A 26,900-nucleotide genomic window follows, 5' to 3' on the forward strand; every position below is an offset into this window, starting at 1 on the left:
CTATTTTTCAATATGCAAAAAACGATAGCCAGGCATTTAATTTTCACATAAAAGGGCACTACAACTTGCATGAGGGAATACAAAAATATCTTTCACATTCAAATCTATTGAAAGCATCCCACCATATTTAAAGAAAATAGAAGACATTCTACGTAATAGGGGCTTACTAACGCCTCGCTAGTTTGTATTCCTGAGAACAATCCCATATTGGTCAACAAAGACACGTGAGCTTTGGCAAAGAGCCTCATTCAGTTATTTATTTCTTTATTTATCTATATAAATATATTTATTCTGATAGTGTGGATGCTCTACATTGATTCAAGTATCAATCAAGACTGCAGAGCCATGCACGAATAGACCGGTAACATTATTCAAATTGTATACATTCATTGTTCAAACATAGGTTGTTCTTGGCACCCCGAAAGCTTGCCGGGGGCTTGCCCGAATTAGCAACAAGGGCAACAAGTAATGCATGAACACGGAATTCTAAGTATTGTAGTTTATTCATTAAATAAAACAATGACATGTTATGGAATACTAGGTCCCCAGGAAAAAATACCCGTAAATTTGAATGTTAGAAAACCAATCAATAATTTATCTATTGATTTTTGTCTTAAAATCGTTGGTCTCTAAGGAACATTCATCTTTCTTTTTATACATTTTTTGTTGTTGAGGGGGGAGTGGGTCCGCATGTTCAGCCTTAAAGCCTCCCCCTCCCACATGGACACGCTAGTGAAACATCACCTGACAGAACCATGGACAGAACACGATATCACATGACATGTGCGCGTAAGTGTTAAGCGCGCTTTGAATGCGCTTTTTAAACAAGTAGGCTTTCCTACATGATTTTTTTTGTCCTAGATCTAGAATCTGTAATTTTATTTCTACTCAGTCGCTAGTTTATTCAATACCACATGCAAAGAAGGGAGGCAAGATAAGCTCATGAAGGTTTTGTTAATCTTCTTAGTCGTTACATTTTCAAGTTGGTCCACATGCGGTTCTATAGGTAAGTACAGTATGTGTAAGCCCGTGTGTAAGTAAGTAAATGTTATGGGGGTACCCGGCCCCCCCACTCAGGTTTCAAAATGACCGCATGCGTGTTGCCAAAATGTCCTTTTCGTAACAAAAGAAAAAGGTCGAGCCGTATTGACTTTACACACCGGACTTTTGCTGAAAAGGGGGGATGCTGAAAAAGGCTCGTATACAAAAGAAAAAGGTCGAGCCGTATTGACTTTACACACCGGACTTTTGCTGAAAAGGGGGGGGGGGGGGGTCGGTTGGAACACGCATATGCGTACCCTAAATAACACTGAGTGGGGGGGCCGGGTGGGGGTATGATGTCTTTGCTCCTACAACATGATGGTGGGCAGCTCAGCAACTACGAAAGGGGAAAAAATGGAGGGGGGATGTAAATGTAGAATCTTAATTATTATGGTTCTGTTTGCATTTCCTCTTTCAAAGCAATACCACGAACAGTGCAGTCGACAAAAAGACAAGTTGATAAGGATAGCATCCACAATCAGTTGGTAAAATCAGAAGATACTTTCCTTGGTGATCGTCTGCTATCTGATCAACGACGGGTGCAACGTGTGACAAGGGATGATGATGAGGAGGTGATCGTAGTTGATGCTGAGGAGGGGGTCGAGGTAAGTCAACATGATTAGATTAGTCCATGGGGGACCGGCCGGCCGGAGGGGGGGGGGGGGGGTGTCCGGACACTGTATCAGGCGAGGGTCCGGGGGTGATCACCCCCGCCGCCGCAAAGAGAGAGAGAGAGAGAGAGAGAGAGAGAGAAGGAAAAGAAAGAAGAGGAAAAAGAAAAGAAAAGAGGGAAAAGAAGGAGATCGGGGAAGGGCCTTGCCTCCCAGGCTGTTGCCCCCCCCCCCCCCCCCATCAAATAAGAGAGAAGGAAGGAAAGTGATATTTAAAAAAAAAAAAAAGGAAAAGAGGAGATAAAGGGAACGAAAAAGAAAAGAGGAAGAAAAAAAGAAGAGGGATATCAGTTGCAACTTTCCCGCCAACAAGTGCGGATCGGGAGTGGGTCAAAAGGCCCTTGTCTCTCTCCCCACCACCCCCTTCCCCCGCCCAAAAAAGAAAGAAGGAAGAGAAAGGGGGAAGAGGAGAGCTAAAAGGGAAGAATAGGAAGAAGAAGAAAAAAAGGGGGAGATAAGTTTCGATTAATCCCGCCAACGCGTGGATCGGGGGGTGAAAGGCCCTGCCCCCCCCCCCCTCCCCGCAAACCCAAAACTTAGATAGAGAAGGAAGGAAAGGGAAAGAGAAGAGAAAGGGAAAGAACAAAAAGAGAAGGAAGAAAGGTAGAGGAGATCAGTTGCGATTTTCCCGCCAACACGGTGTAGATCGTGAAATTCAAACGTGGTTTATTACTAATTCGATACCGGTGATTTACAAATGTTGCTGAAGTGATATAATTTCCGAGATTTTTCCTAATTTTTTTGTAAATTATACTGCTTTATGCGTTTGTTGGAAAATGACGAATCCTTGCAGAAATGTGTCTTAAATGACATCCTCTTACACAATATGATACAATTTCAGTTCAATATTGCCATCAAATTTTTGGCAAATTTAGGGCTCCAAAGAGTAAACGGGTATCCTTGCACAATTTGAATATTCGGACACTGCTAATGATTAAATTTCACAGATAGGACATGTACTTATAATTCCTGCAAAGTTCTACGGAATTTGATGCTGGCTACAAAAGGGATACACTCGACTGCTGTGAAATTTGGAAAAGAAAATAAAGTAATTACGAAAGTAGTCACAATACTAACTAGCACTACCTTACACGAAATTATCCATGCATTTTAAGTTTCTTTGTTTTGTTTTAATGTTTGTTCGTTTGTTCATAACAATTTAATCTATTTATTAGGAATCCAAGATTGTTGACGAGTCTGGAGGAGATTCTGATGATGAAAAGGAGAAAGGATTTCGGGAAAAGATGCATGGATGGCTAAGGCTTGTAACAGGAATCTATGTTTTCATCTGTGTTGTCCTTTGTGCGCTGGCCATTCTCCGATATGTTATCGACGGCTGTCCGTGTCTGCAACAGGACTTTTGTTGAGGCAATATAGACTCTTAAAAGCAATCAGAGAAGCTGAAGTAAGAGAGAGTTGGAAAAGGGAGTGGGATATGGAAGAGGATGGGAGAAAGAAAGAGGGGGTGGGAGAGAGAGAGAGAGAGAGAGAGAGGAGGGGGGGGGGAGCGGAAAGCCCCCGTATATAACCCCTCATATCAAAGTTTAGGCCGTACCCGTGTGCCGTCAGGCTGACGATGTGTTGCCACATAATTATCATCATACTACTAGTGGGGAACCAGTTGAAAGAAGCTTGTGCTACAGAGGGCATTTTCATATCTCTCTGCTATTTGATCATATATTATCATCTTGATGCTTGTTCCTGAAATACTAAATAAAATTATTCTTTTTTCATTGAACATGTGTTTACAAATGTTTCTTCATAAGCAAACATTTCTGTAGCGTTACCTCTTCCGACCCCCCCCCCCCAAAAAAAAAAACCCCTCCTTATCCATAAAATTGTGCACTTTCTACACCCATTACATGTAAATGTATATCAAATCTTGGTAGTGTCGGAACCCCGTGCGCGAGGGATTATAAATGACAAAATAGTCATGATGGTTAGTGCTAGTTGATAGATATCTTTCATTCAATCTGAAGTCAGAAGAGTAGGCTTTACGTTTGTTAAAGTGTCCGGACACCCGATCCCCCATCATACTACAGACGTATACATGTGAATTCACCAACCTTCTCCCATTGCTACTTTCACTAACATCATACAACTGCTACATGGTTGCAAATATTTCCAGAAAATCTTGAATATCCGGGTATTATTAGTGGCAACAGACCATCACTTAAAATGTGCCAAGATACGAAATTCAGAGTTACTCAATTTTCTCAAAATCAAAATGAAACATGGGAGAGGGGGTGCAGGGGATGGGGGCTATCCTACAATACAATAAGGTGTATGGAATCTAGGGATACACAGAGAGACCTGCTGGAAATATTTGCAACCACATTGCAGAAACAGTATTTTCAATTAAATTTGTTTAAAGAGAAGGTAGAGTTCTGGGGAGAGGTGAAAAATAATTTGTGAGCGTTATCAATGTTCTTATGCAAGTGTCTAAGAACATCAGAGTAAAAATGTCCCCTGAAAAAGCATGGCTCTTCAAACGCCTTTATATAATTATTCTAAATATAACAGCTTAATTAAAAGGCCTGATTTTTATGCCACACGTTTATGCAGTCCATATACATCTTTCTGCGTACAGTGCTCGTTACTTTACCAAGACTATGCTAATTTTCTTATCATTTTGATGATTCCAGAACCTTGCAGTAAACATTGATACTTATATGCTACATAATGAACCTTTTCTAATCAACCCCACACCATTTCTTCCACAATGCAATCGCATGACCAGGGTCCCGTTTCACAAAACTTGTCATCAGTGACAAATGACAGTTTTTGTTATAAGCTACTGAAATCCTTACTTCTGATTGGTTATCAGCAGATTTGTCACTGAATTTTTTAATTTGTCATTGAAAAAAGGCTTTGTGAAACGGGTCCTTGAACTCAACTTTATCTTCAAGTCACCAAATCACTCCGTTGAAAAATACAGAACACCTGCATATCAATTTCTCCTGGCTACAACCAGGAGACACACAACATTAGATGTGGCATCAAATCACAGGCACATCCACATGAAAAATTGAGTATTCTTTCAGATAGTTTCAGAACACCTAGAGAACATTACAAAATACAAATACATGTAAAACTATAGCAAAACAACATTTACACAATAGATGTACTCTGTCCACAGACTCCAAACTAAAACTACCTTATTAATGACACTGAAAGCAATGATTTGTGAGAAGGTTGAGCCACAGCCGTTTATTAATGATATGACATATGTTACATGCACAACAGCTCGAAGTACATTCCCTTGTCATCACAGGAGCACATGTTTACCAAATGAAAAATGAAAAACTTTTTAGCAAAGAATTTCCCTGATGATTACAGTTCTTGTTTCATCGGCCGATAAATTTTTTTCTTCCTTTGCTATATACCATCCAAAAAAATGATGAATGGTCTATAGCAAAAGCAATGGATTGAAATCAACAGCTATGGCCAATCACCATTACTATTATACAAGAATGGTTGTGATTAATTAACATGTACAGGATCCCAGATATATCGTTCTTTCTCTCATCCGCTTAGCTGCATGCATTCCACTGCTTCAAGATCTTCAAGCAGGACTGAGGTGTGGTGCCCCATCAACCCACGGTTTTCTCCTTTTCACTCCCACTACACTCCCATTTTAGTGGGCTTTTCTTCTGAAGGAGCAACCTGCAGATGGTTGAAGAGAAAAAAATGGAAGAAATTAGAAAATGCATGAAAATTAAAGCCTTGAATAAAAGACTAATAACCAGGATTAAAAACAGGAAAAATTTCACATTGATCACAATTAGGCAGTAGTTGAGACATTTTCCCAAGCATCAAATTCCTTTTCCTTTTCTTGATATAACAAATCGTCGCTGTTTTCACGAAGTGACGGTAGTGAAAAAAAATTGCATTCACTTTGCGTTACGATTTTCCTCACTACCGTCACTTCGTGAAAACAAGGACGAAATAATAGGCCCGATGAGAAATAACCTAATTAAACTCTCTCTTTACAAGAGTACCCAAGCATCATATCATGGTTTGATCTAATCTCTTAATGAAGATTGCATGTTGTCTTGGCAGAGCTTGAATGAACATTACAAGGGAAGGCTGAACATTATGCTTCTTCAAGGACATTAAGAATCCCTAGGGCCTGGAATGTATCTTATTACAATACATTTGAAGTTTTTTAAATGTTTCATTTCACCTTGTGCATCTTAACAATTTGTTATCATACATTTGTTGAAGTATGTGATATTTAGTTTGAGTTGTCAATATAAACAGTGGCACAGTAAACCAATAAATATTTCACCTACTTCATATTATCACAAGACATTCATGTTAGAACATGTTGTATTACGTACACATGTACTTGAAAACTATCTACTCCAGAATGTTCAGCCAGTTACAGAATTATTTGCATGTTTACTGTTAAAATTATTTTGTAAACCATTAACGAAGCTCTTTTCATCAGGTTTTAATCAACTTGATGTGAAGCTCTTGTGACTAACATAATGTGTGAGCTTTGGCCAGTCTTCTTAGCATTAAAATGGATATAGTTACAATGATCTCTTATTTTCATTGTTTTGAAGACATTAGTCTTATGCCGTTTGAATCATAAATACATTTAAACATTTAGACACTAAAGATATCAAAATCATAACGTGCAAATACTTGGATAAAGAAAATCAATACCACTTTAACAAAATCAATGGATTCTTTAAAACTAAAGCCATATAAGAAAATCTAGATTCGATATTATGAAGGACAGTTGAACTTGAAATCTGTTTACTCTTTAGATTCAGTGGAAAATGTTTATACAGCAGTGGGTGGTCATATTTTTTGACATGCAGAAAATATTTTTCTAATGTCGACATTTCCTCGTAAATCCTAATTTAAAATAACAAAAATATATCCGTTTCCTCTATCTTCAAATAAACAGTGAAACTTTGTTTAGCCAACAATATAAACAAATATATCTTGGTTTCACAACTAAATGTAGATTCAGATGCAGAAACTTACAACAGGGGGGTGTATCACAAAGATTCTAAGTTGAACTTATCTCTAAGTTGAACTTATCTCTAAGCTGGACTTAAAGGTATTACAAAGTTTTGGTTCAAATCAACATATTGGAAGCGTATGTGTTCCTAAAATATTCATTGATCGTTGTCGCGGTTGAAATCGAGTCTAACATTATGAAATTGTAAATAATTAACTTCTTATGTCGTATAGCTCCCTCTCAAGATCAAGATATTAATTAAGCTATAAAACAATGTTTTTTGACTAAAATCGACTGATTAGCTATTCCCATTTGAAAATTATATATCACAACTACATATTCTGAGATTTTCATGGTCGCAGCTACCATTGTACGGCCACTCGCGCTATTTGAAATTTATCAAAATATATTCAATTTTTCTCGAAAACAGAAGTGTTTTAGGGGCTAATTTTTTAGTACTTATAATACATCCACAGGGGCATCCAAATATATCGAAATTGTAAAGATTCACTATCCATCCAATTTTCAAAATTTCCCAAAACCAAACCCCAAATTACCTTAACAATTATAGAAAGCCATTAGCTTCCTTGAAAACATTTTGTAAAAGTTATTGTAAAAGGAATAAAATGTTGATTCAAATCATTCATATTTCCTATTATAATGGGAGATTTCAAGTTCTTGATGCTTGAATTTTTGCTTTTGAATATATTTCATTATAAGGCTACAAATGGCTCCCCATAATATTTAAGTCCAACTTAGAGTTTAAGTTTGACTTAGAATCTTTGTGAAACATCCCCAGGATGTCACAAAGGTAATTTTTCTGAACAAGGCTCAGGTGGTTTACTGTACAGTCATGTTCTTACCTTCAGTCAATCGTGCCTTCCCTCCGGTGGGTTGGCAGAGCACGGTTGAGCAACCTACGCACAGAACAACTGTCTGTGCATGGCTGAACACAGTTGTGATCTTGTAGCAGCCTGATTAACAAAAAATACATAAGAAGTGACATGTTAGTATGATATTCCCTAATATATGTGGAGCAAATGTTGAGCAAATATTGGAAAACGAAAATCAATCTTCTTTAAGAACTTTAAATTATGTAGCGTCATTAGGAAATACATTACCGGTACTAAATTAAATATTTTCTAAACTTCATCATCCAATCCTAGAATACAGTTTGAAGTTTTGTTTAAACACTGATGTCTTGCGAAACATTACCAGTACCTCCAATGTACTTGCATGTCTAAGTCTAACTGCTGAAAACAATTAGCCAGTATTTTTTCAAGTGTAGTCCAACTATATGACGGGTAAAAACTCTTTTGAAGTGGGTTTAATTAATCCAATGATTCATGAAGCACAGTGTCAAAATCTTTTTTTTATTCTGTGCTAGTTACAAGTAACTATGATTCTGTAACTAAATGAACACATAAAAGTCATGTCTTCATGCTTTTAATTTCCATTTTCCTTTCACAAATACATCTACTCGCATTACTATTTCATTACAGAATTTGAGTATTTGTCCAGGATGGAAAAGTTCTCACTTGGTGTCTATTAACTGTCTACTAAAAGTTGATTCTTTGTGACATAAAGCCTAAATTTGCCAGCTTCTAAGTCTATGGAATAAGATTGTATTTACCTGGGCACTTCACATCCATGAAGTATGAGTTAGGACTCTGCACAAGACGCTTCTTCTTGTGCCTCCTCCTCTCACTCTCAAGGGTTGGGTTTAGTAGATCTTGTGCAAGCTAAGATAAAAACATCAGAAACAATGGATAGTTTAAAACATGGATCTATTTTTACAAACAACCTCTCACTCTCAAGGGTTGGGTTTAGTAGATCTTATGCAAGCTAAGATAAAAACAGCAGAAAGAAACGATGTATGGTTTAAAACATGGAACTAATTTTACAAACAATCAAAAAGTCTATAATCAATTGATAGACTCGATACTGTCTCCAAGGTTCAACATGAAGACTGAAAAGGGGAAGAAAAAAACATTCATTAAGATGTCATGCCCTTGCGAATTTGCAGGAAGTAAACACAACTGATATATAAACAAATCCTACAGCAAACTGCCTGAACACAAATTGTGCCCTTCTCAAATAATGTCCTTATCACAGTAAAGTCCTTCTTCAATATCAGCTTTTCGTGGAGAATACTTACAGGCATTGTTGGTCATAAGCATGTTATTTGCAATAAATCTGAAAAAGAATTTTTCTTCAGTCAGGCAGTACTCCAAGACCGACTAGAAATGGGCACATCACAACACACCAAACAGTAATATACCTGCTCATGTTATTGCAACACAGTGTGTAAACAACCAGTCCCAGAATATTATAAGATTGCAACATTCCAAAACAAGCCAATCTACCAATTGTAAAACAGACTTTGCTCAACCTTGGATAAACAAAGCCTCTTGTACTACGAAATGTGATCATCCCTTATTTATAGGCTTATCTCTATTTTTAATTTTGTGTGTCTATCGTTTAAATACTGTTGGTCCCAACCAAGTCTTAAAGTATATATACAATTGAAAATTGTTCAAATCTGCATATCCAGAACACCACAATAATGTTCAATGTGCAGTTAAACTATACTAATTAAATTCTTGTAAAAATCAAGTACTGGTACATGACTCATGAGTAATAGACAGTCATATAAAAAAAAAGACTTTATTATTTCTTCTTCGTTTTGATTAATGTATACAAATTCTATCCAAAAATGACATAAAAACATGGCTTTTGGCAAGCTTATGGCAATTGCATGCATGAGCTATACAGGATTCACATAGATCAGAGCAAGCAGACAGTAACTTGACTCTTGTGACAAGTCACAACAACTTCTAGCCCAAACTTTGAGAACACTGCAAGTTTTCATGAATCTTTTAAAATATCTATAAACAAGTTTGTTACAACTACTAGTAGTCGTTGACTGGCAAATTATTAAATTACTCATAAAAAATGTCGACTTATTGGAATTTAAAAAAAAAAAAAAATCAAATTAAAGGGTGTAATCTAAACCCAAGCGTCAAGACATTCCCCCCCCCCCTACGTAACTATAGCCACATAGCTTAGCAAGTGATTTGAGGATTGATTATTGCAAATCTGGCATTGATCACTAGACCTATGTGCAATCAATTGTACGATCAACTGCTAAACTTTGCGTTGCCAGCCTAAGTAAGACTAAGACTAAGAGCAGACATATTTTGTTGTCCAGTTTTTGAGGAAAAATTTCGCAACCACTCACATCAGCCAGGGGGGAGGGGGGGGGGGGGGTAAGAGCATAGACTATATATTTGTTTTTCTTTCGGCGGGAAGTTTTTTTCATAAACCAGGAGATTCTAGGTCTACATCGTTGGCGGGAGAGCGGGAGTCTCCAGCTACAACAAGCAGCTTTAGGGGTGGCAGGAGAATGAGCGTGGTCAGTAGGGGCGCTGGTCCAAGAATGAGGATCGTCCTCATAAACAAGGATATCCTCATAAACGAGGACAAAATACGTCCTCAAAAATAAGGGTTGTCTGCATTTTTGAGGACGTTTTTTTTCATCGGCGCTCTGGGGGTTTCATGTTACAGAACGGCCTGCTGGCGATGCCAAAAATGGATTCCCCGGGGGACAATAACCCTAGTTCACCGTCTACTTTTATGGGTTGTCCGTCTTCCCAAGGATTTATTGCTTATAATGTGAAAGTCTCTGTACAATGTCAATGTAAAATGCATCAAGAAAATCATTGCAGAATCCGTTTTTTGCATCACCAATGCACCGATCAAAAATATGAAACGTCTGCAAAAATGCAGACGGTCCTTATTTTTGAGGACGCATCGGTCCGTGTTTACGAAGACGATCCTCGTTTAAGAAGACGATCCTTATTCTCGGACCAGCGCCCCTACTGGTGGTGGCGCGAGACTCCCTCCAAATGCGGGAGGGTTGACAGCCCTGCAAATTGACAGGTTAAATCTTAAGTTGCTTCAATAAAATAAGTCTCATCAAGAAAGATGAGAAAGAAATCATGCACTCTCAGTCTCACTTTCTTTCACTGATTAATGCTGTTCTCTTCTCCTCGACTCAACTTTGTCACCTCCACTTCTGTCCACCTGCACTGCAGTCTGCATGCAACTGCAATTAGTGACCACATTGAATTAGTGATTTCATGTACAGACCGGGCTGCAAGATCTTACTTATGGTTTTTTTTTTTTATTACAAGAGTCATAATAGCAATCGGTCAATTTACAAATCTAGAGATGATTAGGTCTAGACTAGTTAGATCTAGGCACAAAATATTACAACATCGTGTCGAAATGTTGCGCTTGCGCACGCACGTGAATCACTACATGCATGGAGTATCATGTAGACGTACGCACGAAAACGCAATCATTCATTCACTCATCTCGTCAAAGGTACCCTATAAATATCGGTACAAAATGACACTAATTTAGATTATTATACATTGAAAATACATGTGTGATCATTTACAGATTATATCACTTCTCTCTGTATGATCGGTTTTGTGAATAACTACCCATAACTATGACTTCATTGGCAATCTTTAACCCAACTTACAGGCATGGTGTTTTCGCTAGGCGATCACATAGGAAAGAGGCTGACCTAAGCGAGTACTTCCGTAACGTGACCTTTATGAAATAATTAGTCTAAAATTACAGACACGATCTGTTTCTCAGGCTGTTTTTATCAAACCATAAATCATAATATAACTAGACCCTACCAAGCATTACGCCTTCGAAGGCGAATGGGGTTTTGTGCGGAGGGGCCAGGGGAGGGGGGATGCCGCCTCTGAGAATTTTGAAAGTACCAATATTTTGGCTCTTTTCCAGTCAGAGAAATATCTGTCTTTTTTCTCCCCGGCCCTCATTTTCTAAATCTTTAAAATTATATTTTATTTATTTATTTATTTTTTTTTTTTTGGGGGGGGGGGGGACAGACGCAATTTCATATGTGTAATTGAAACTCTTTCTCTAATGCACCCCTCCCCCCTGCGTTCTTGTACCTCTTAGTTGAACTTAAGACTGTTTTCTTTTTAATTGGCATAACTGAGTATGCACCGAAGCGAGCCATAATAATTTATGCATCAATTTAGTCTTCAACTTCTCAGGGGGGCACATCCCCCGTCAGACACCCCTTGCCTTCTTGTTCCTGTTAGTTGAACTCAGTCTGTTTTCTTTTTAATTTGGCAAAAAGTAAGTTTATGCATCAATTTTTAATAATGAATACACTGACAATAATTTTGTTTAGGTAGGGAAGAGCTTGTAGCGGCTCTAACATGCCCTACTTTCACCGTACATTAATTCATGTCTCCTGTATTTTTCCATCACGGTACTTTATATTCATTATTCGGACCACGTGTGTTTATTCCTCCAATCGAGCATCGTGGTTCCGCGCATCGTTCACCCGCGTATTTTCATCACCACGAGGGTTTCTCCACTCCCGCTTACACCTCGGTCGAGTCAACAACTCCCGCTTACACCTCGGTCGAGTCAACAACTCCTGCTAATACATCTCAGTTGAGTCAACACGTTTCTGCATGATTTCCTCTCCAGGCTTGATTCTACTGTGCCTATCACTTCTATCGGCACATCTTCACTTTTTCTGCCGTGTTCACCAGGGCTGCAGTCTTCCAGTGGAACAGTTAAATCTAGTTCCGACATATATGGTGCTTGGTTATCCGCTGGGAGCTGCCAGTTTCTTCACCGGTAGTCTTTCACTCACATGAGCTCGACTCACCGCAGCTCATCTAAACATTCACCATCAAAGTTCGGCTCATCAATCGAGCGACTCACCGTCTCAGCACCACTACCGGCTTTGATGTCTGCATTTTCCACTTTGGCCTCCGACATCAAGCGACTCACTGCTTTCGTCATCGAGCGCCACACATCTCTTCTCTTCTCTTCTCTTCTATTCTCGCCCGAGAGCTCCATCTACATTCATCATCATCACGAGCGTCGGCGACGACATAGCGTTCTTCACGGTTCTTCAACCACGTCAACGAAGTCGCGTTTCCGCCATCAAGCCTCCGCACATTTCATCGCGTGAGCCCCTTCTTTCGTTCTCAACTCTCTTCATCTTCATTGGACTTTCGGCTTCATTTCTACTATTGTCGTAAGCTCTATTTATGTACATCGCATTTATTCACGTTCATTATGTACATCGCATTTATTCATGTTCATTATCATCTTTGATCATTATGTAACTCCGTGCAATATTCACATTTCTCATTTATGCATACTCATTCCGATTCTTCGGCTTGTGCTTGGCTACACTTTGCAAGTGTACGGCCAGCCTCATCAGTACCCAATAAACATAACGAAAAGGGAATACTTTCTTGTATGTATTTTATTGCCAGTGACTAACCTTGTTTCCTCGTAGCTATAATAAAATAAAGAGTTATGTTGTGTGACGAGTGAACACGCTTTCAAATATCCATTCACAATACCTCACACTCATAATTCTACAAGCTAATCAACAACACGTTCTTCCTGAGGGCCGGCCCTGTAATTATCAGTCCCCCAGCAATTGCCAGGCCTTTTATACCTATACACCTGGGTGTAGTGTGGCAAATATGGATTAATGTCTTGCCCGCCAAATGACTTTGATGTCGGGCCGCCGGGGATTAAAATCCTAACCCTTGGATTGAGATTCAAGCTGAACCACCATTCCACGACAAATTGGAACTATGATTTTCTGCTCATTATAGGCCTATACCTTGTAAATTCCATTGGATTCTTGATTTAAATACTAGCCTCCTATCTCCAAATCAACGAGCTGGCGCTATTTTGATCTTGAGAGAAACATCGTGCACAATCATTGAGATTCATTGAGGTATAAGACTTGCTTTATGTGATAAAATTACAATTGCCCTCCGTAGGATATAAGGCTGCCGGAGAGATGGAGAACACCCCTCCCCCCGCTCCCCCCCCCCCCCCCCCACCACACCCCACCCCACTGATCGTCAGTATAGCATAGTGGATATCTAATAAACTATCCGAGTTCTCAGAACAAGTGATGATTATGTGGCTGATCAAGATAGCGGGAGGGTGTCCCGCGATTAAAAAAAATCAATTATTTTGGCACAAACCGCTAGGGCCCCGGTCAAAAGTTGATTCCCCTCCTTTTTAATCATTTCATTTGATTGCTAGGTAAGCGTGCTTGATGACTTTGTTTCAAGGCATCTATTCATACCGTGCCATTTTTTTTCTTTGCCCAGTTGAGAAGAAAATTTAATCGGGCAAGGGCATTGACATTTTGAAAGGATGAGAGAACCTGTAAGAAAAAAAGGAAAGAAAATCAGAATTCCTCAAAAACCTTGTGCTTCCCTAAATTATTTTCTGCAGTTTTATTCCAAAAAAAGTTTGTTAAGGGCATGCACCACTTTTATCGGAGGCAGAGCAGTTATCAGTTGCAAAATCTTTCCGAACTAAGTAATGACAACATTTCGATACTGGATGGGCATAGTTTGATGCCCAGGAACGGTGGCTGCAACTCTGCAAAAATGCATGTTGATCCCTCGCTTTATATTCTCAAATACTTCCAAAACCGTGGATCAACTGAGCATTTTCGAAAAAGGGGAGAAGACAGACCTTCACGGTGGACCACCAAAACATGAAGAGCGTTGACCTCTATCAATCTGATCTTGATAGCGTCATTTCAGCCAAAAGAATACTGAAAAATCTACCTCTTGCTAATCTAATCGTTAAAAAAAAAATCTTTGATCTAATAGTGTAGGCATTCATATATTGATTTATTGACATTGAATTTTGATGGCGTTTTTATTTCATTTTGAGAACATCATGCCACTGATAGCCGTGTTTTGTTATGCTTTTGTTTTTGTTTTTAATACTATTCTCTTTGAATTCCTGGATTTAGGCTACAACTGAACGTACAATGTACACGTGTACTATACAGCTGTTCATATAATGTTGTACACATAACCTGTATTGCGAACCGAACCGGCGTGGACTTTGGCTATTGGTTAATAGCTGATCAATAACTCTCATCCATTTCTGAAGAGCCATAACTGGCTCATTCATTTTCATATGACTTCCAAGAGCGGATTTCACACGGTGGATCTATCAAACAGTCACCCGAAAGAGTCCGATTTAAATCAGAAAATAGAGAGGCCATTTGGTAGTCGACAGACCGAGCGCATTTTTCCAGCACAAAACGTCAAGCAGGAAGAAGGCGATATGCCGGGCGCTCAGCCGGGATCAACGGGGAAGCTCCTGCTTTGTTTCTGTGGTGTTTTTGTTTGCTACTTCTACTTCGGTATTCTTCAAGAAAAGATGTGAGTACGAACAATAACAGTAAAAAGAAAAGGACAACTAAATCATGTCACTGGAGTCTGTACTGTAGACGAACTTGTATTTTATACCATCACACCGAGATTACATTTTACATTTACTATTTACTATTTACCCCCCCCCCCCCCCGGCCCCATTAAGCCAGGCCATAGATTGGGCATACAACAGGCCATGCATATAGGCACAGGCCATAGCCTAATCACATACATTTTTATTTTCATGATTTACCCATTAGGTTCAAACTTAAGGCATCTTACTTGACCTTTGAGCAATGAAAGCAAATTTGAAGGGAAACTGGAGAAAAAAGGTAAAGAGTGCCAAATCCACTCTCGTTCGAACTGTCCAGGCCAGGAACATTCTCATTAACTGTTTTGTTTTGTTTTGTTTTATTTTTACTTTTAGTAATTAATTATATTTTTTATAGCAGTGTGGAGCCATATTTCATCTGAGTAGGTGTCAAATGCATATTCATGGCTGAGCCATATAAACTAGAATTTCTTATGAATATGCAAAGTGAGAATTCAGTAAAGGTCTCACCACAAAGGCACAATGGTAAATTTGTGTAATTTAACTGATTTTTATAATTTTTCATCATTCTATCGAATATTTGTATTGGTTCAGGGTGTGGCATTTGATTGCTTCAGCTCGGGTCTATAAATGATAACTCTTACAAATACACTGCTTAATTAATAGTTGATTAGTGAAAAATTGTTTGTTTTAATCCAGCATTTCATTTGTACATAAAATAATGAATACCGGTAGGCTTCTGACAGCTGACCTTCTTATGGAGGTAATACATTAATTGGTCAAACAGCCACACTTGGTTTTGATTCAATTTTCCTATTGTCAGCTTTAATTAAGTCCATGTAAAACTGCCTCCCAAATGGGCAAGTCACCAATATTGGCCATTGCCACTACTTTTATGTTAAACTCAAATACTGAGATAAGTGAGATTTGAACCCTGTTTTATTAATCCATCTATTAGACTTGATTCCAACAAAATTAGGCATCCGAGTGTACGAATAACAATTACAAAATTGCAAGGCCAACTTGGCCAAATGCAAATAACATGTTACTAAAGTGCAATGACTCTCAGGTAGAAGAATAACTGATCATGATCCTTTGTCTGCAATTTTAATAAAAGTAACATAAAAATTTGTGTCACATTCTGAGTTAAATTTTACTTGATTGATGTGTCACAATCTTTCTTTCTTTTATTGAATGTATTTCTTTCTGCTATGCAGAAAATAAATGATCCATGTCTTATTTTTTATTTTTGTCCTTGTAGAACAAAGGGCTCCTATGGCGAAAATGAAAAATTCAACTACTTCTTGTGCCTACTCTTCTTGCCATGTGTTTTCAATGCCCTCTATGCGAAAGCAGGTATGTTATTCAATTGCAAATTATTATTCTTTTTCATTACTAGAATGATGTAGAATCCAAGATAACTTTGCCTAGTTGCGTACATTATTGTGTCCTGCCCATAATAAAGTGTTGAAAAGCTCATTATTTGCAGAATTTATGTCATCGTTAGCCTTGTTGTACTAGTGATAACATGATAATTCCCATTTGCCATGACTCGCTGTCTATGTTTCAAATGATTGTCATTACAGGATGTTAAGGATTAGGAGTGTGACAGACTTGTCTGATTTTGTGTGTGGCTTGAAATTAAAAACCAACAGGCATGAGATATTAAGTGACTCAAATAGGCTCAGTTTATCATAAATGTTTCTCTTTGACATTCTTAAAGGTTACCCTCTTGCTAAGATTCTTAGTGTGCAAGATGACAAGATTTTCCGATGGCTGTGTCAAAATAAAGAGCAGCTACAGTTAAGGCCTTATGGTGTGCTGTTTATAGTTGTACATTTTATAACATCAAATTGATCAAACCTACTACAATGTAGTTTTACACATTATATGACTACTGGTAACAATTGCATCTGCAATAAAAGGGCTACCAAGTAGTCAGATGTAACAACATTTATTAAATTGTAGATTACTTTAATAGAAAATACCACATATTTATGAAATGTGTCCATTAAATATAATTTTTTTGAGCTTTGTTTGTAATCTTGTTTTTGTACCTGCAGTTCTGTACTTCACAAGTGAAGGTTCAGATCCTACATCACACAAACTCTATGCAGCTTGCTCAGTGACCTATCTTGGAGCCATGGTGGCCAGTAATATGGCCCTTCGTTATGTCAGCTATCCATTCCAGGTCCTTGGCAAATCATGCAAACCAATTCCAGGTAATGAATGGAAGCGTTATTCTATGTACAGATATTTCATTTTTAAGCTTTACTGTAGGGACAACGAAAGGTTGATGTAGAAAGATAAGATGAGAGAACTATAGATTCAGAGATTTCTAAGGGTATGAAAAGAGGGGAGATGGAGGTAATAAATGATATACTGTAGGGTAGGGAATAGGATAACTGGGGCCAAATTTTGATTGTGTATACCAGTTCTCTTAGTAACATTTTGATAAATATAGCTTGAAGTTGATAGTGCAGATTATATCCAACCATTATGTATCTCTTTTTAATCATTTGAATCCAACTTGTTTATATTGTTGCAATAAATGATAAATGAATAAACCTTGCAGAATGTAGTTTTACAATGTTAACAGGAGGAAGTGTCAAATGTTACTTTGTTGAATATGGAGACAGCAATACTCCTTCAACAATGCCATATCGAGTTGACGTTTTTATCATTAGTCCATGTTTGTCTTGAAAAAATTCACCTTTCCACTGTCATTTATAATTTGGAGACGTAGCTCTTTAAAAGATGGTTAGGAGATGAATATTTTGAATACTGACATTGCAGCTATCTGACTTTGGTGGATTTCATGATTACTCTTTATCTTCTCCAGTTCCATATGTGTTCCATCATTGATGAGGGAAAGGCTATTTATTCAGCCTTTTAATGATGAAAAATACAATGAAAAACAAAGCAGAATAATAGATATATGTCTAAACTCACATGAAAGATTAGTCTCTCTCACATGGTGCACCCGCAAGCCTACTGTATAAACTCACATGGTTCTAAAAATGCATTTGAAATTCAAGATACTCTAATAATTATTTTGCTCAATATTTGCATTTTTTTTCTTCCAAACAGTTATGATTCTAGGTGTACTTCTTGCCAGAAAATCCTACCCTTTGATGAAGTATTTTTGTGTGCTACTGATTGTCTTTGGTGTTGCAACATTTGTCTACAAAGATAAGGGTGCGAGTAAGAACAGTGATCACTTTGTAGGCATTGGAGAAGTTCTTGTGGTGAGTTTATACAGTTACTTATTTGTAGTAGTCTAATTTGTAGGCATCCTAGTGGCTACTGGGCCTGTATTCAATGTAAAAACTGTATTTTATCAATTTTGATATTGTTTTGTGGATGACTTACGTCTCTACTAGTTTATGAAATCCAGCAATATTTGTTTACATCAACTGTTTTAATCTTTTTACACTTTACAATCTACATCCAATGGTATAAAATAAAGTTCCAATAAGTCCCTTCTGAAATTAGGGATCTCTCATATGGAACCTGACGTTCAATTACGTCAATGGCTCAAAAAATGCACCAATCCTTGTTTTAAAAAACTATGCATTTTTAGGGGTATTGCAATATCATCCTTTTGAAGCCAGAATGGCTATAGCACATACCGGTACATTTTAAGAACACAGAGCAATGCCCTTCTGGCTGTGAACATATGATATTTGGTCAAGCTTAAATTTACCAGTAGAAAAAGCAAATTAGAGTGTGATCGGCAGTTGAACTGACCGATTTATGAACTTTTGTTCCATTAGTTGTAATATTACATGTAGACTTAACTCTTTGTTTGCTTTGTTCGCCGATTTGCACGGACGTAGGCGTGCCAACTTCGCATTTTTGCACAGATGTATACGAGTCAATTAGACATTCATAATACCGCTCGCAGTGTGTAGCCACGCGTTGCGTTTACTATTGTTTACATTGTATACATCGCACACTTTCCGGTAAACTGTTTTTCTTCATAGTGTTACATTCGAAATTACCGTGTATTTAGCGGTTTTCTTTGGATTTTTTTTACTGATGTTACGATGGCACCTGCTGGAAAACGTCAACGTGTGTTTAGTGTAGAGGAGGCTCGAGATCTTGTTACTATGGAAGCATGGAGCATGGACTCTGATTCCGACGAATCGAGCAGTGACGAAGACTCTAGTGATAAAAGTGTTCCCTGAGAGTAGACTGATAGAATAAGAATGAATAAAAATTAATGAAAGAGCTAGAGATGACAGCAAGAAAGAGAGTAGACTGATAGAATAAGAATGAATAAAAAAAATGAAAGAAGGAGATAGAGATGACAGCAAGAAAGAGAGTAGACAGTGATAGAATAAGAATGAATAAAAATAATGAAAGAAAGAGATAGAGATGACAGCAAGAAAGAGAGTAGACTGATAGAATAAGAATGAATAAAAATTAATGAAAGAGCTAGAGATGACAGCAAGAAAGAGAGTAGACAGTGATAGAATAAGAATGAATAAAACTAATGAAAGAAAGATGTATCCTGTCTTGCCGTCATCTTTATATCTTTCTTTTATTATCTTTATTCATTCTTATGCTATCAGTGTTTACTCTCTTTCTTTCCGTCATCTCCATCTTATTATTATTATCATTTTCCTATCTATATGTACCCTATGTCTTGCCGTCATCTGTATATCTTTTTCTTATTATCTTTATTCATTATTATGCTATGAGTGTAATACTCTCTTTCTTGCCGTCATCTCTATCTCATTATTATTATCATTTTCCTATCTATATGTACCCTATGTCTTGCCGTCATCTCTATATCTTTCTCTTATTATCTTTATTCATTCTTATGCTATCAGTGTTTACTCTCTTTCTTTCCGTCATCTCTATCTTATTATTATTATCATTTTCCTATCTATAATTATGTACCCTATGTCTTGCCGTCATCTCTATATCTTTCTCTTATTATCTTTATTCATTCTTATGCTATCAGTGTTTACTCTCTTTCTTGCCGTCATCTCTATCTTATTATTATTATCATTTTCCTATCTATATGTACCCTATGTCTTGCCGTCATCTGTATATCTTTCTCTTATTATCTTTATTCATTCTTATGCTATCAGTGTTTACTCTCTTTCTTGCCGTCATCTCTATCTTATTATTATTATTATTTTCCTATCAATATGTATCCTATGTCTTGCCGTCATCTCTATATATTTCTCTTATTATCTTTATTCATTCTTGTGCTATCAGTGTTTACTCTCTTTCTTTCCGTCATCTCTATCTTTTTATTATTATCATTTTCCTATCTATATGTACCCTATGTCTTGCCGTCATCTCTATATCTTTCTCTTATTATCTTTATTCATTCTTATGCTATCAGTGTTTACTCTCTTTCTTTCCGTCATCTCTATCTTATTATTATTATCATTTTCCTATCTATATGTACCCTATGTCTTGCCGTCATCTCTATATCTTTCTCTTATTATCTTTATTCATTCTTATGCTATCAGTGTTTACTCTCTTTCTTTCCGTCATCTCTATCTTATTATTATTATCATTTTCCTATCTATATGTACCCTATGTCTTGCCGTCATCTGTATATCTTTCTCTTATTATCTTTATTCATTCTTATGCTATCAGTGTTTACTCTCTTTCTTGCCGTCATCTCTATCTTATTATTATTATTATTTTCCTATCAATATGTATCCTATGTCTTGCCGTCATCTCTATATATTTCTCTTATTATCTTTATTCATTCTTGTGCTATCAGTGTTTACTCTCTTTCTTTCCGTCATCTCTATCTTTTTATTATTATCATTTTCCTATCTATATGTACCCTATGTCTTGCCGTCATCTCTATATCTTTCTCTTATTATCTTTATTCATTCTTATGCTATCAGTGTTTACTCTCTTTCTTTCCGTCATCTCTATCTTATTATTATTATCATTTTCCTATCTATATGTACCCTATGTCTTGCCGTCATCTCTATATCTTTCTCTTATTATCTTTATTCATTCTTATGCTATCAGTGTTTACTCTCTTTCTTTCCGTCATCTCTATCTCATTATTATTGTTATTTTCGTATCAATATGTATCCTGTCTTGCCGTCATCTTTATCTCTTTCTCTTATAATCTTTATTCACAGTAAAGTCCTTTCATTTCATATCACTATTTCTCTCTCATAATGTCTCTCACGTCCGTTCTCCATATTTTATTCATTGCATACTCCACTCGTCAATCATTTCTGATAATAAGCTCTCTCACAATAAAGTAAATGGAAAACAATGCAATATAGTTTATATTTTAAGATTGATTCATTCTTTCTTTGTATATCTATGGCTGTGATAAATGTACTTGAAATCAATTTTATTGAGGGGTAAAGAAGGTGAGAGAACAGATGCGGTGAACATTCATAATGAGACATTTCAATAAGATGCTGATTATGTCATGTATATCACATATAATATATTATGCCTATACCATTTTTACATGCTCATACCAGTGGGCAAAATCAATAACATTCTCTTATTTCTTATTGACTTATCATGGCACAACAAAGAAAAACATCCCCACGACGTCCCTTTTCATGCCCCGCTAAACCGGACATTGACAATAACCTGGGGTAATAGGGATTTCAATGGGCAGATTAGCCCATTGTCAAGGGTGGCTGAGCGGGTACTTTCAAGTCTCTCCCTATTGAACTTCTTTTCTTCAACAACCTAAATACTAACCTTCTGAATTGTTAGAATACTTGAGCAAGGTATGTAAAGAAAGGTAAGAAGTCCACCTTTCTAATAGATTCGATTTGAAGATGTCTTATCATTGCTAAATAAGAAATTCTAGAGGGATAAAAAACTGCCGTAAATAAGAAAAATTAAACATTATATAATTATGATTATTATAAAAATGATAATTCAAAATATAACAAATGACGGTTCATCGAAAAGCACGTTTTCCGGTCTACAACTTTGCTGCACAATATTTTTCATCATGATCATCCAGTGAAGAGTTATAGCCTCTTGATTCAGCAGAGTCAATAAAGATTCCCTCGAAATGTGTGACCCTAAAAGAATGTGGCACAGGGGGGTTTTTTAAGTGGCGCATAAAGAGTTAATAACTAAATCATTCATACCTTATCAAGTTTTGTACTTTTTTACGTACCGGTACGCAACAAATTGATTTGTTCTGATTTGTGTTTCTTGAGAATGTGACAAATTAAAGTGTACATCTGAAAGTATTCAACAAGGCTCTAATTCAACCAGTCCACCTTTCATTCGTATGGTACAAACAAAAACACTAAAAACCCATCATATTTAAAAGGGGCAAGAATAATTTAGTTGTGAAGTGAATATCATACAAGATTATCCTTCTCTTGTCATTTCTTGATTGTAAAGCTTGTTGTCTTTGACATGCCAATGGTGTCTTTAACATTTGACTGATATCATTCAAGACTGTTCTTCTCTTGTCATTCCTTGTTGTTAACCACATTGTCTTTGATATACAGATGGTGTCTTTAACATTTGATGGATTGACAGGGGCAATTCAAGAAAACATGAGAGGCAGGTTTCAGACACGGCCACATCACATGATGTTTAGCATGAATGCATGGTCAATTCTATACCTTGGAATAGGTGAGTAAGATATAATAGTATACAAATATACAATGACACTCGAGGATCTAGCTGAAACTATTTGCATCGAAGGAACATCAACTAGTACTATTCTGAGTAGTACTGATGTTCCTGAGTGCGAAAAGTTTTAGCTTGTTCCGAGAATGAGTCATTTTATATTTGTTTTATATCCCTTCCATCTGTATTATTCCTTGTACACTTCTGTAATAACATGACCCTTATACTCACATTCACATCTACATTCAGATCGAAAAGAAATAAAGAAAATTGCACGGCTCAAATGAAACATTGAAGGATGTAAAAATGTTTAGCTGGCGCTAGTGTAGTGCAGTTATCGCACAGCATAAATTGCATATGGCTTGAGCTAGCGCCGTGACACCGCGGGGGTTAACCGCGCAGAGGCATTTGAAATCATGTACGCGCTCGCTGGGAAAACGCAAAGTTCAAGAATATGCATTTTTTTATTGTGACGTCACGCATATTACCCTTTTTCCCTAGGGAAAAAAAGGTACTATGCGTGACGTCATCAATAAAAATGAACTATTTCGATCTAGTCGGCAGGAAACGTCTTTTACAGTCGAACTATTCTTTTTCTTGTTGTGTACACACCTAATGCTACAATCTTACGATAAGGGATATAATAGTTAGTAGTTAATAGATATAAACGGTTTAATAGAAATGTTTGTTAGTAGTCAAACTGGTATCAACTATCAATTGATTACTATGGCAGAAATTGTTACCTGATTAAAAATTTAATTGTAGACAATATAAAGTCTGTCCCTCTTCATGAGTAGGTGAAAGCATTTATATGTATTGTTGCTTTTATTGTTGGATTAGCCATTGTGTTTTGTCTTACTTTTCCACTCTCCAGGGGGGGGGGGGGGGTCGAGTATAGAAAATTTGATAAATTTCACTTGATTTATTTCTCCAGTTCTTTTCCTGGTTCTTGTACAGTCTTTAACTATTTTGGAAGATTTTGTTTTGCGTGTGTGTCTTCTTATCATATAATTGATATACTGTAACTGTTATATATTCATGTCTGTCATCCAATCATTCCTTCCTGTTCTTATTCTTGTTACATTCTTCTCCACAGCTATCTTTGTTACAGGAGAAGTATTTGAATTTATACCTTTTGTGTTGCGCCACCCGTCAGTGCTACCTAATATTGTTCTTTTTGGATTAGCCAGTGCCTTTGGGCAGGTAAGTCCACTTCAGTTGTCAAATAAATTTCAAAGTCCTTATCTCTTTTCTGTCTTTTCTTAGTTTTTTCAGATTTTCCTTCTTCCTCTCGATTATTCTTCTTTTCTGCTGTGAAACCCCCACAAATTTGTGAAGTTTCTGTAATTGACAGGTTGTTTATTACATGTATATTACACAGGGTATATTTGGGGTGAAATATACCTGAACAGGTGTGTAAAAGTAGCAATTGATTAAATCTACAAGAAATTATTTGTAAAAAGAAAGGATGTTGGTTGACAAGATATCAGTGAGCAAGTAGATATAAAGCCTATCGCAGTGTTTGATATCACACACAAAATGGAAAATTTAGAAAGCAATTTAAAATCTGAATTCAATTAATTTAAGATTTTTGTTCATGTACACAAATATATATTCACAAACTGTATGTAACAATTATGCTAAATTTAAATTTAAATTTCTTAAAATTGAGGACTATTGATTCACTGGATATTTACGTCATCAAAAGAAATGTTTAAATACTATTGAGTTGCATATGTATTTGATTGGTGTTATCTAAAGCTCTGAATACAGATTGCAACAGATTTCATTAAGGCACTTTGATTAATTCTAATTTATTTTATTCTTTTGACAGCATTTTATATTCATGACGGTGGCCACCTATGGTCCTCTCACCTGCTCTATCATCACTACAACGAGAAAGTTCTTCACCATTCTTGGGTCCGTCATCTTCTTTTCCAATCCCATATCATCCAGGCAATGGATAGGTGTTGCCCTTGTATTTGCTGGTCTTGGACTTGACAGTATCTTTGGCAAGAGCAAAGCAAAACCTAAGAACTAAAGTGAAAAAAACAAGAAGGTTCTTCACCATTTGCGGTTCTGTTATGGTCTTGTCTAATTTCATGTTCTCCAGGAAATGGATGTTTTTTGTGCTAGTCTTTGCTGGTCTTGGACTGGACAGTGTCTTGGGCAAGAGCAAAGCGAACTAAAGACCTGAAATGACTCATGAAATATAGTGAAAAGATGTCACCTCACTTCACTTCTGTTGCGTAGCACGGGGTAGCCAACTCAAAGATTGTGTCAGAAAGAGGCTAAAGTAATCCCAAGATCAAGACCTGTGTGTTCTTGTGTTGCCCAAACCTGTTTTTATGATAAGTGGAATACTGGATATATTTATTTTACACTATGAAGCAACTTGTACATGTACATTTATATTCACATTAGCATTCACAAAGATATTTGCCTTTACTTGTCTTGTTGTAAAACCTGTTCCAGCATCCAATAACTATACCTAACCCATTAGATGAGGAATCATTAATTATTGATGACTATCCAATCATCTGCGATCTTTAACATTCATCAGATTGATACATTCCCTGTTAGATGATATTGAAGCCTTTATCAAGATTTAAGTCAATTTACTATTAAATTTTTTTTTTTTTCTTTCTCATGAGCTGTTGACTATGGGATTTATAAAAGATACATGGATTTTCAAACGACAATCATTTTCCCACCCCCAAATAAAACAAACGCAACCCCCCCCCCAAAAAAAAAGGGGGGGGGGTTGTAAAAAACGTGTAAAAACACGTCATATGACGTACGAAAACCAAGGTTTGTCGACAAACCTCCTTTGTGAATTTGGGCCTCAGAGTTGGTGAATCTCTGTGTCAAATGTCAAAAATGAAATTCTCGTTACTTCCAAATTGTTGAAGTGATGTTGGGATTACAAGCAACTATTCCTGTCTGTGTTAGTGGATTTATTCATCAACTGAAGATTTGGGGCTGACTGTAAAGGTTGATAGATATACATGTAATACATGTTTGAGTCAATAAGACAATGGCCTTTTTAGTTTGATTTGAATTGGACTTCAAAAATTCATGTAAAAGCTAGGGGAGTTTAGTATGTGCTTAAATGTATACAGTGTAGATTTGAACTGTATGCCCCCCCCCCCCAATGATCCATTCTCATCTATGCATTGACCCCCACTATGCCATGGATTATAAATGCTTAGAACTTGACTTCACCTGTTGATAATTCAACAAATTTATACATTAGGCCTATTTATGGAGTGAACTCTACCTTAACAATTTTCCTTTTTTTTTTATTCTTCAATCAATCAGTCGAGTATGTGATGTGGATGTTTTATTTTGAAATGTAACTTGAAAGATGTTTCCCCAACAGGGTTCAGCTGTATGTTCCAATGTAGAATTTAAGCACAGGCAATGTGTGTGCAAAAGTCTTTCATACAGTAGTCTAGATAAAATGTTCTTCTACACACATGTTCGAAAGGTGGAATCATACGGGTGTCACCACACATAACGGTGTTCTTAAAATACAAATGTAAAAATGTAAAACATATGTTGCCAATTTATAAGTGCTTAGGTCACTGCTAATGTAATGTTACATAGTAATTATTCAATGAATGAATGTTCACTATGAGATTGTAACATTTTATTTTGGGTGAAACAGCCCAAATGTCGATAATGTATTTTTTAAACTAAAAAAAACTTGTCTTTTCCATTGGCATTCAACACAGAAAGATTCCTAGATAATGTTTGTTTCAAGATGAACAATGAAATTAACTTGAAGGAACTAATAAAATCCTATTCGTGGATCATGTGATGGATACATGTACATTATACTCGTCTTTATCCCTACTTTAAATGTGACATTCATAACTTATTGTGTGAGCTTAATAGAAAAATGTATGTATCTTGTATCAATAAAATGATTTCAGAGGGTGCTATATCAATTAATCAGAGTGCTTGTTCTGTGCTACCCAACTGATTTTAGATTAAGACACATATTTTGGAGCTAGATGATATTGAGGGTTCAGTGACACAAAGACGTAACTACACACCAGGTGAAGTAAATGGGTACCTGGTAGGAATTTATTCCTTGAAACGCAGCGCGTGTAACAGCTGCACTGCTAAAGCCAGGGTAATTATGCTGCATTATTGTAGAGCGCTTAGAGACTTCTGACAAAGTAAGTGTTAGGCGCTATATAAGCACTGTAATTATTATTACACATTTTGCCGAAATCACAATGTTCAGAAAAATGTAGGCT

General features: G+C 36.8%; 3 protein-coding genes across 4 annotated transcripts; 2 read left to right on the forward strand and 1 right to left on the reverse strand.

Annotated features, from left to right (window-relative positions):
- The first annotated feature begins 724 nt into the window (after positions 1-724).
- On the forward strand, positions 725-3,079 carry LOC105436969. The gene is made up of 3 exons (XM_011663075.2): positions 725-1,006; positions 1,462-1,646; positions 2,888-3,079. The coding sequence occupies exons 1-3, from the start codon at positions 943-945 to the stop codon at positions 3,077-3,079; spliced, it is 441 nt and encodes a 146-aa protein (XP_011661377.2). The 5' UTR covers positions 725-942.
- Positions 3,080-4,895: 1,816 nt separating this feature from the next.
- Positions 4,896-11,325, reverse strand: LOC578794 (40S ribosomal protein S27-like). 2 transcript variants are annotated; one of them, XM_003728133.3, is made up of 4 exons: positions 11,243-11,325; positions 8,324-8,432; positions 7,554-7,664; positions 4,896-5,378 (listed from the first exon to the last, which is right to left on the reverse strand). In XM_003728133.3, the coding sequence occupies exons 1-4, from the start codon at positions 11,246-11,248 to the stop codon at positions 5,350-5,352; spliced, it is 255 nt and encodes an 84-aa protein (XP_003728181.1). In that variant the 5' UTR covers positions 11,249-11,325; the 3' UTR covers positions 4,896-5,349. The 2 variants fall into 2 exon arrangements, with proteins under 2 accessions (XP_003728181.1, XP_030829066.1); XM_030973206.1 differs by lacking the exon at positions 11,243-11,325 and adding an exon at positions 8,849-8,869.
- Positions 11,326-14,600: 3,275 nt separating this feature from the next.
- Positions 14,601-26,472, forward strand: LOC578731 (solute carrier family 35 member B1). The gene is made up of 7 exons (XM_030973204.1): positions 14,601-14,978; positions 16,283-16,377; positions 17,085-17,243; positions 18,112-18,269; positions 22,509-22,635; positions 23,729-23,835; positions 24,467-26,472. The coding sequence occupies exons 1-7, from the start codon at positions 14,731-14,733 to the stop codon at positions 24,671-24,673; spliced, it is 1,101 nt and encodes a 366-aa protein (XP_030829064.1). The 5' UTR covers positions 14,601-14,730; the 3' UTR covers positions 24,674-26,472.
- The last annotated feature ends 428 nt before the right edge of the window (positions 26,473-26,900 follow it).

Source organism: Strongylocentrotus purpuratus, unplaced genomic scaffold (assembly GCF_000002235.5).
Source record: "Strongylocentrotus purpuratus isolate Spur 01 unplaced genomic scaffold, Spur_5.0 spur5_scaffold_6, whole genome shotgun sequence".
In the NCBI taxonomy this organism is placed as follows: Eukaryota; Metazoa; Echinodermata; class Echinoidea; order Camarodonta; family Strongylocentrotidae; genus Strongylocentrotus; species Strongylocentrotus purpuratus.

Excerpts from the sequence above, each read along its gene's own strand:
- LOC105436969 (XM_011663075.2), top strand. The coding sequence starts at position 943 with ATGAAGGTTTTGTTAATCTTCTTAGTCGTTACATTTTCAAGTTGGTCC. Across the intron at positions 1,007-1,461 it reads GTCCACATGCGGTTCTATAG|CAATACCACGAACAGTGCAG; the intron begins GTAAGTACAGTA and ends CCTCTTTCAAAG. Across the intron at positions 1,647-2,887 it reads ATGCTGAGGAGGGGGTCGAG|GAATCCAAGATTGTTGACGA; the intron begins GTAAGTCAACAT and ends TCTATTTATTAG.
- LOC578794 (XM_003728133.3), bottom strand. Across the intron at positions 7,665-8,323 it reads CATGGATGTGAAGTGCCCAG|GCTGCTACAAGATCACAACT; the intron begins GTAAATACAATC and ends TTTGTTAATCAG. Across the intron at positions 5,379-7,553 it reads GAAGGCACGATTGACTGAAG|GTTGCTCCTTCAGAAGAAAA; the intron begins GTAAGAACATGA and ends AACCATCTGCAG.
- LOC578731 (XM_030973204.1), top strand. The coding sequence starts at position 14,731 with ATGACTTCCAAGAGCGGATTTCACACGGTGGATCTATCAAACAGTCAC. Across the intron at positions 18,270-22,508 it reads GCATTGGAGAAGTTCTTGTG|ATGGTGTCTTTAACATTTGA; the intron begins GTGAGTTTATAC and ends TTTGATATACAG. Across the intron at positions 23,836-24,466 it reads TAGCCAGTGCCTTTGGGCAG|CATTTTATATTCATGACGGT; the intron begins GTAAGTCCACTT and ends TTCTTTTGACAG.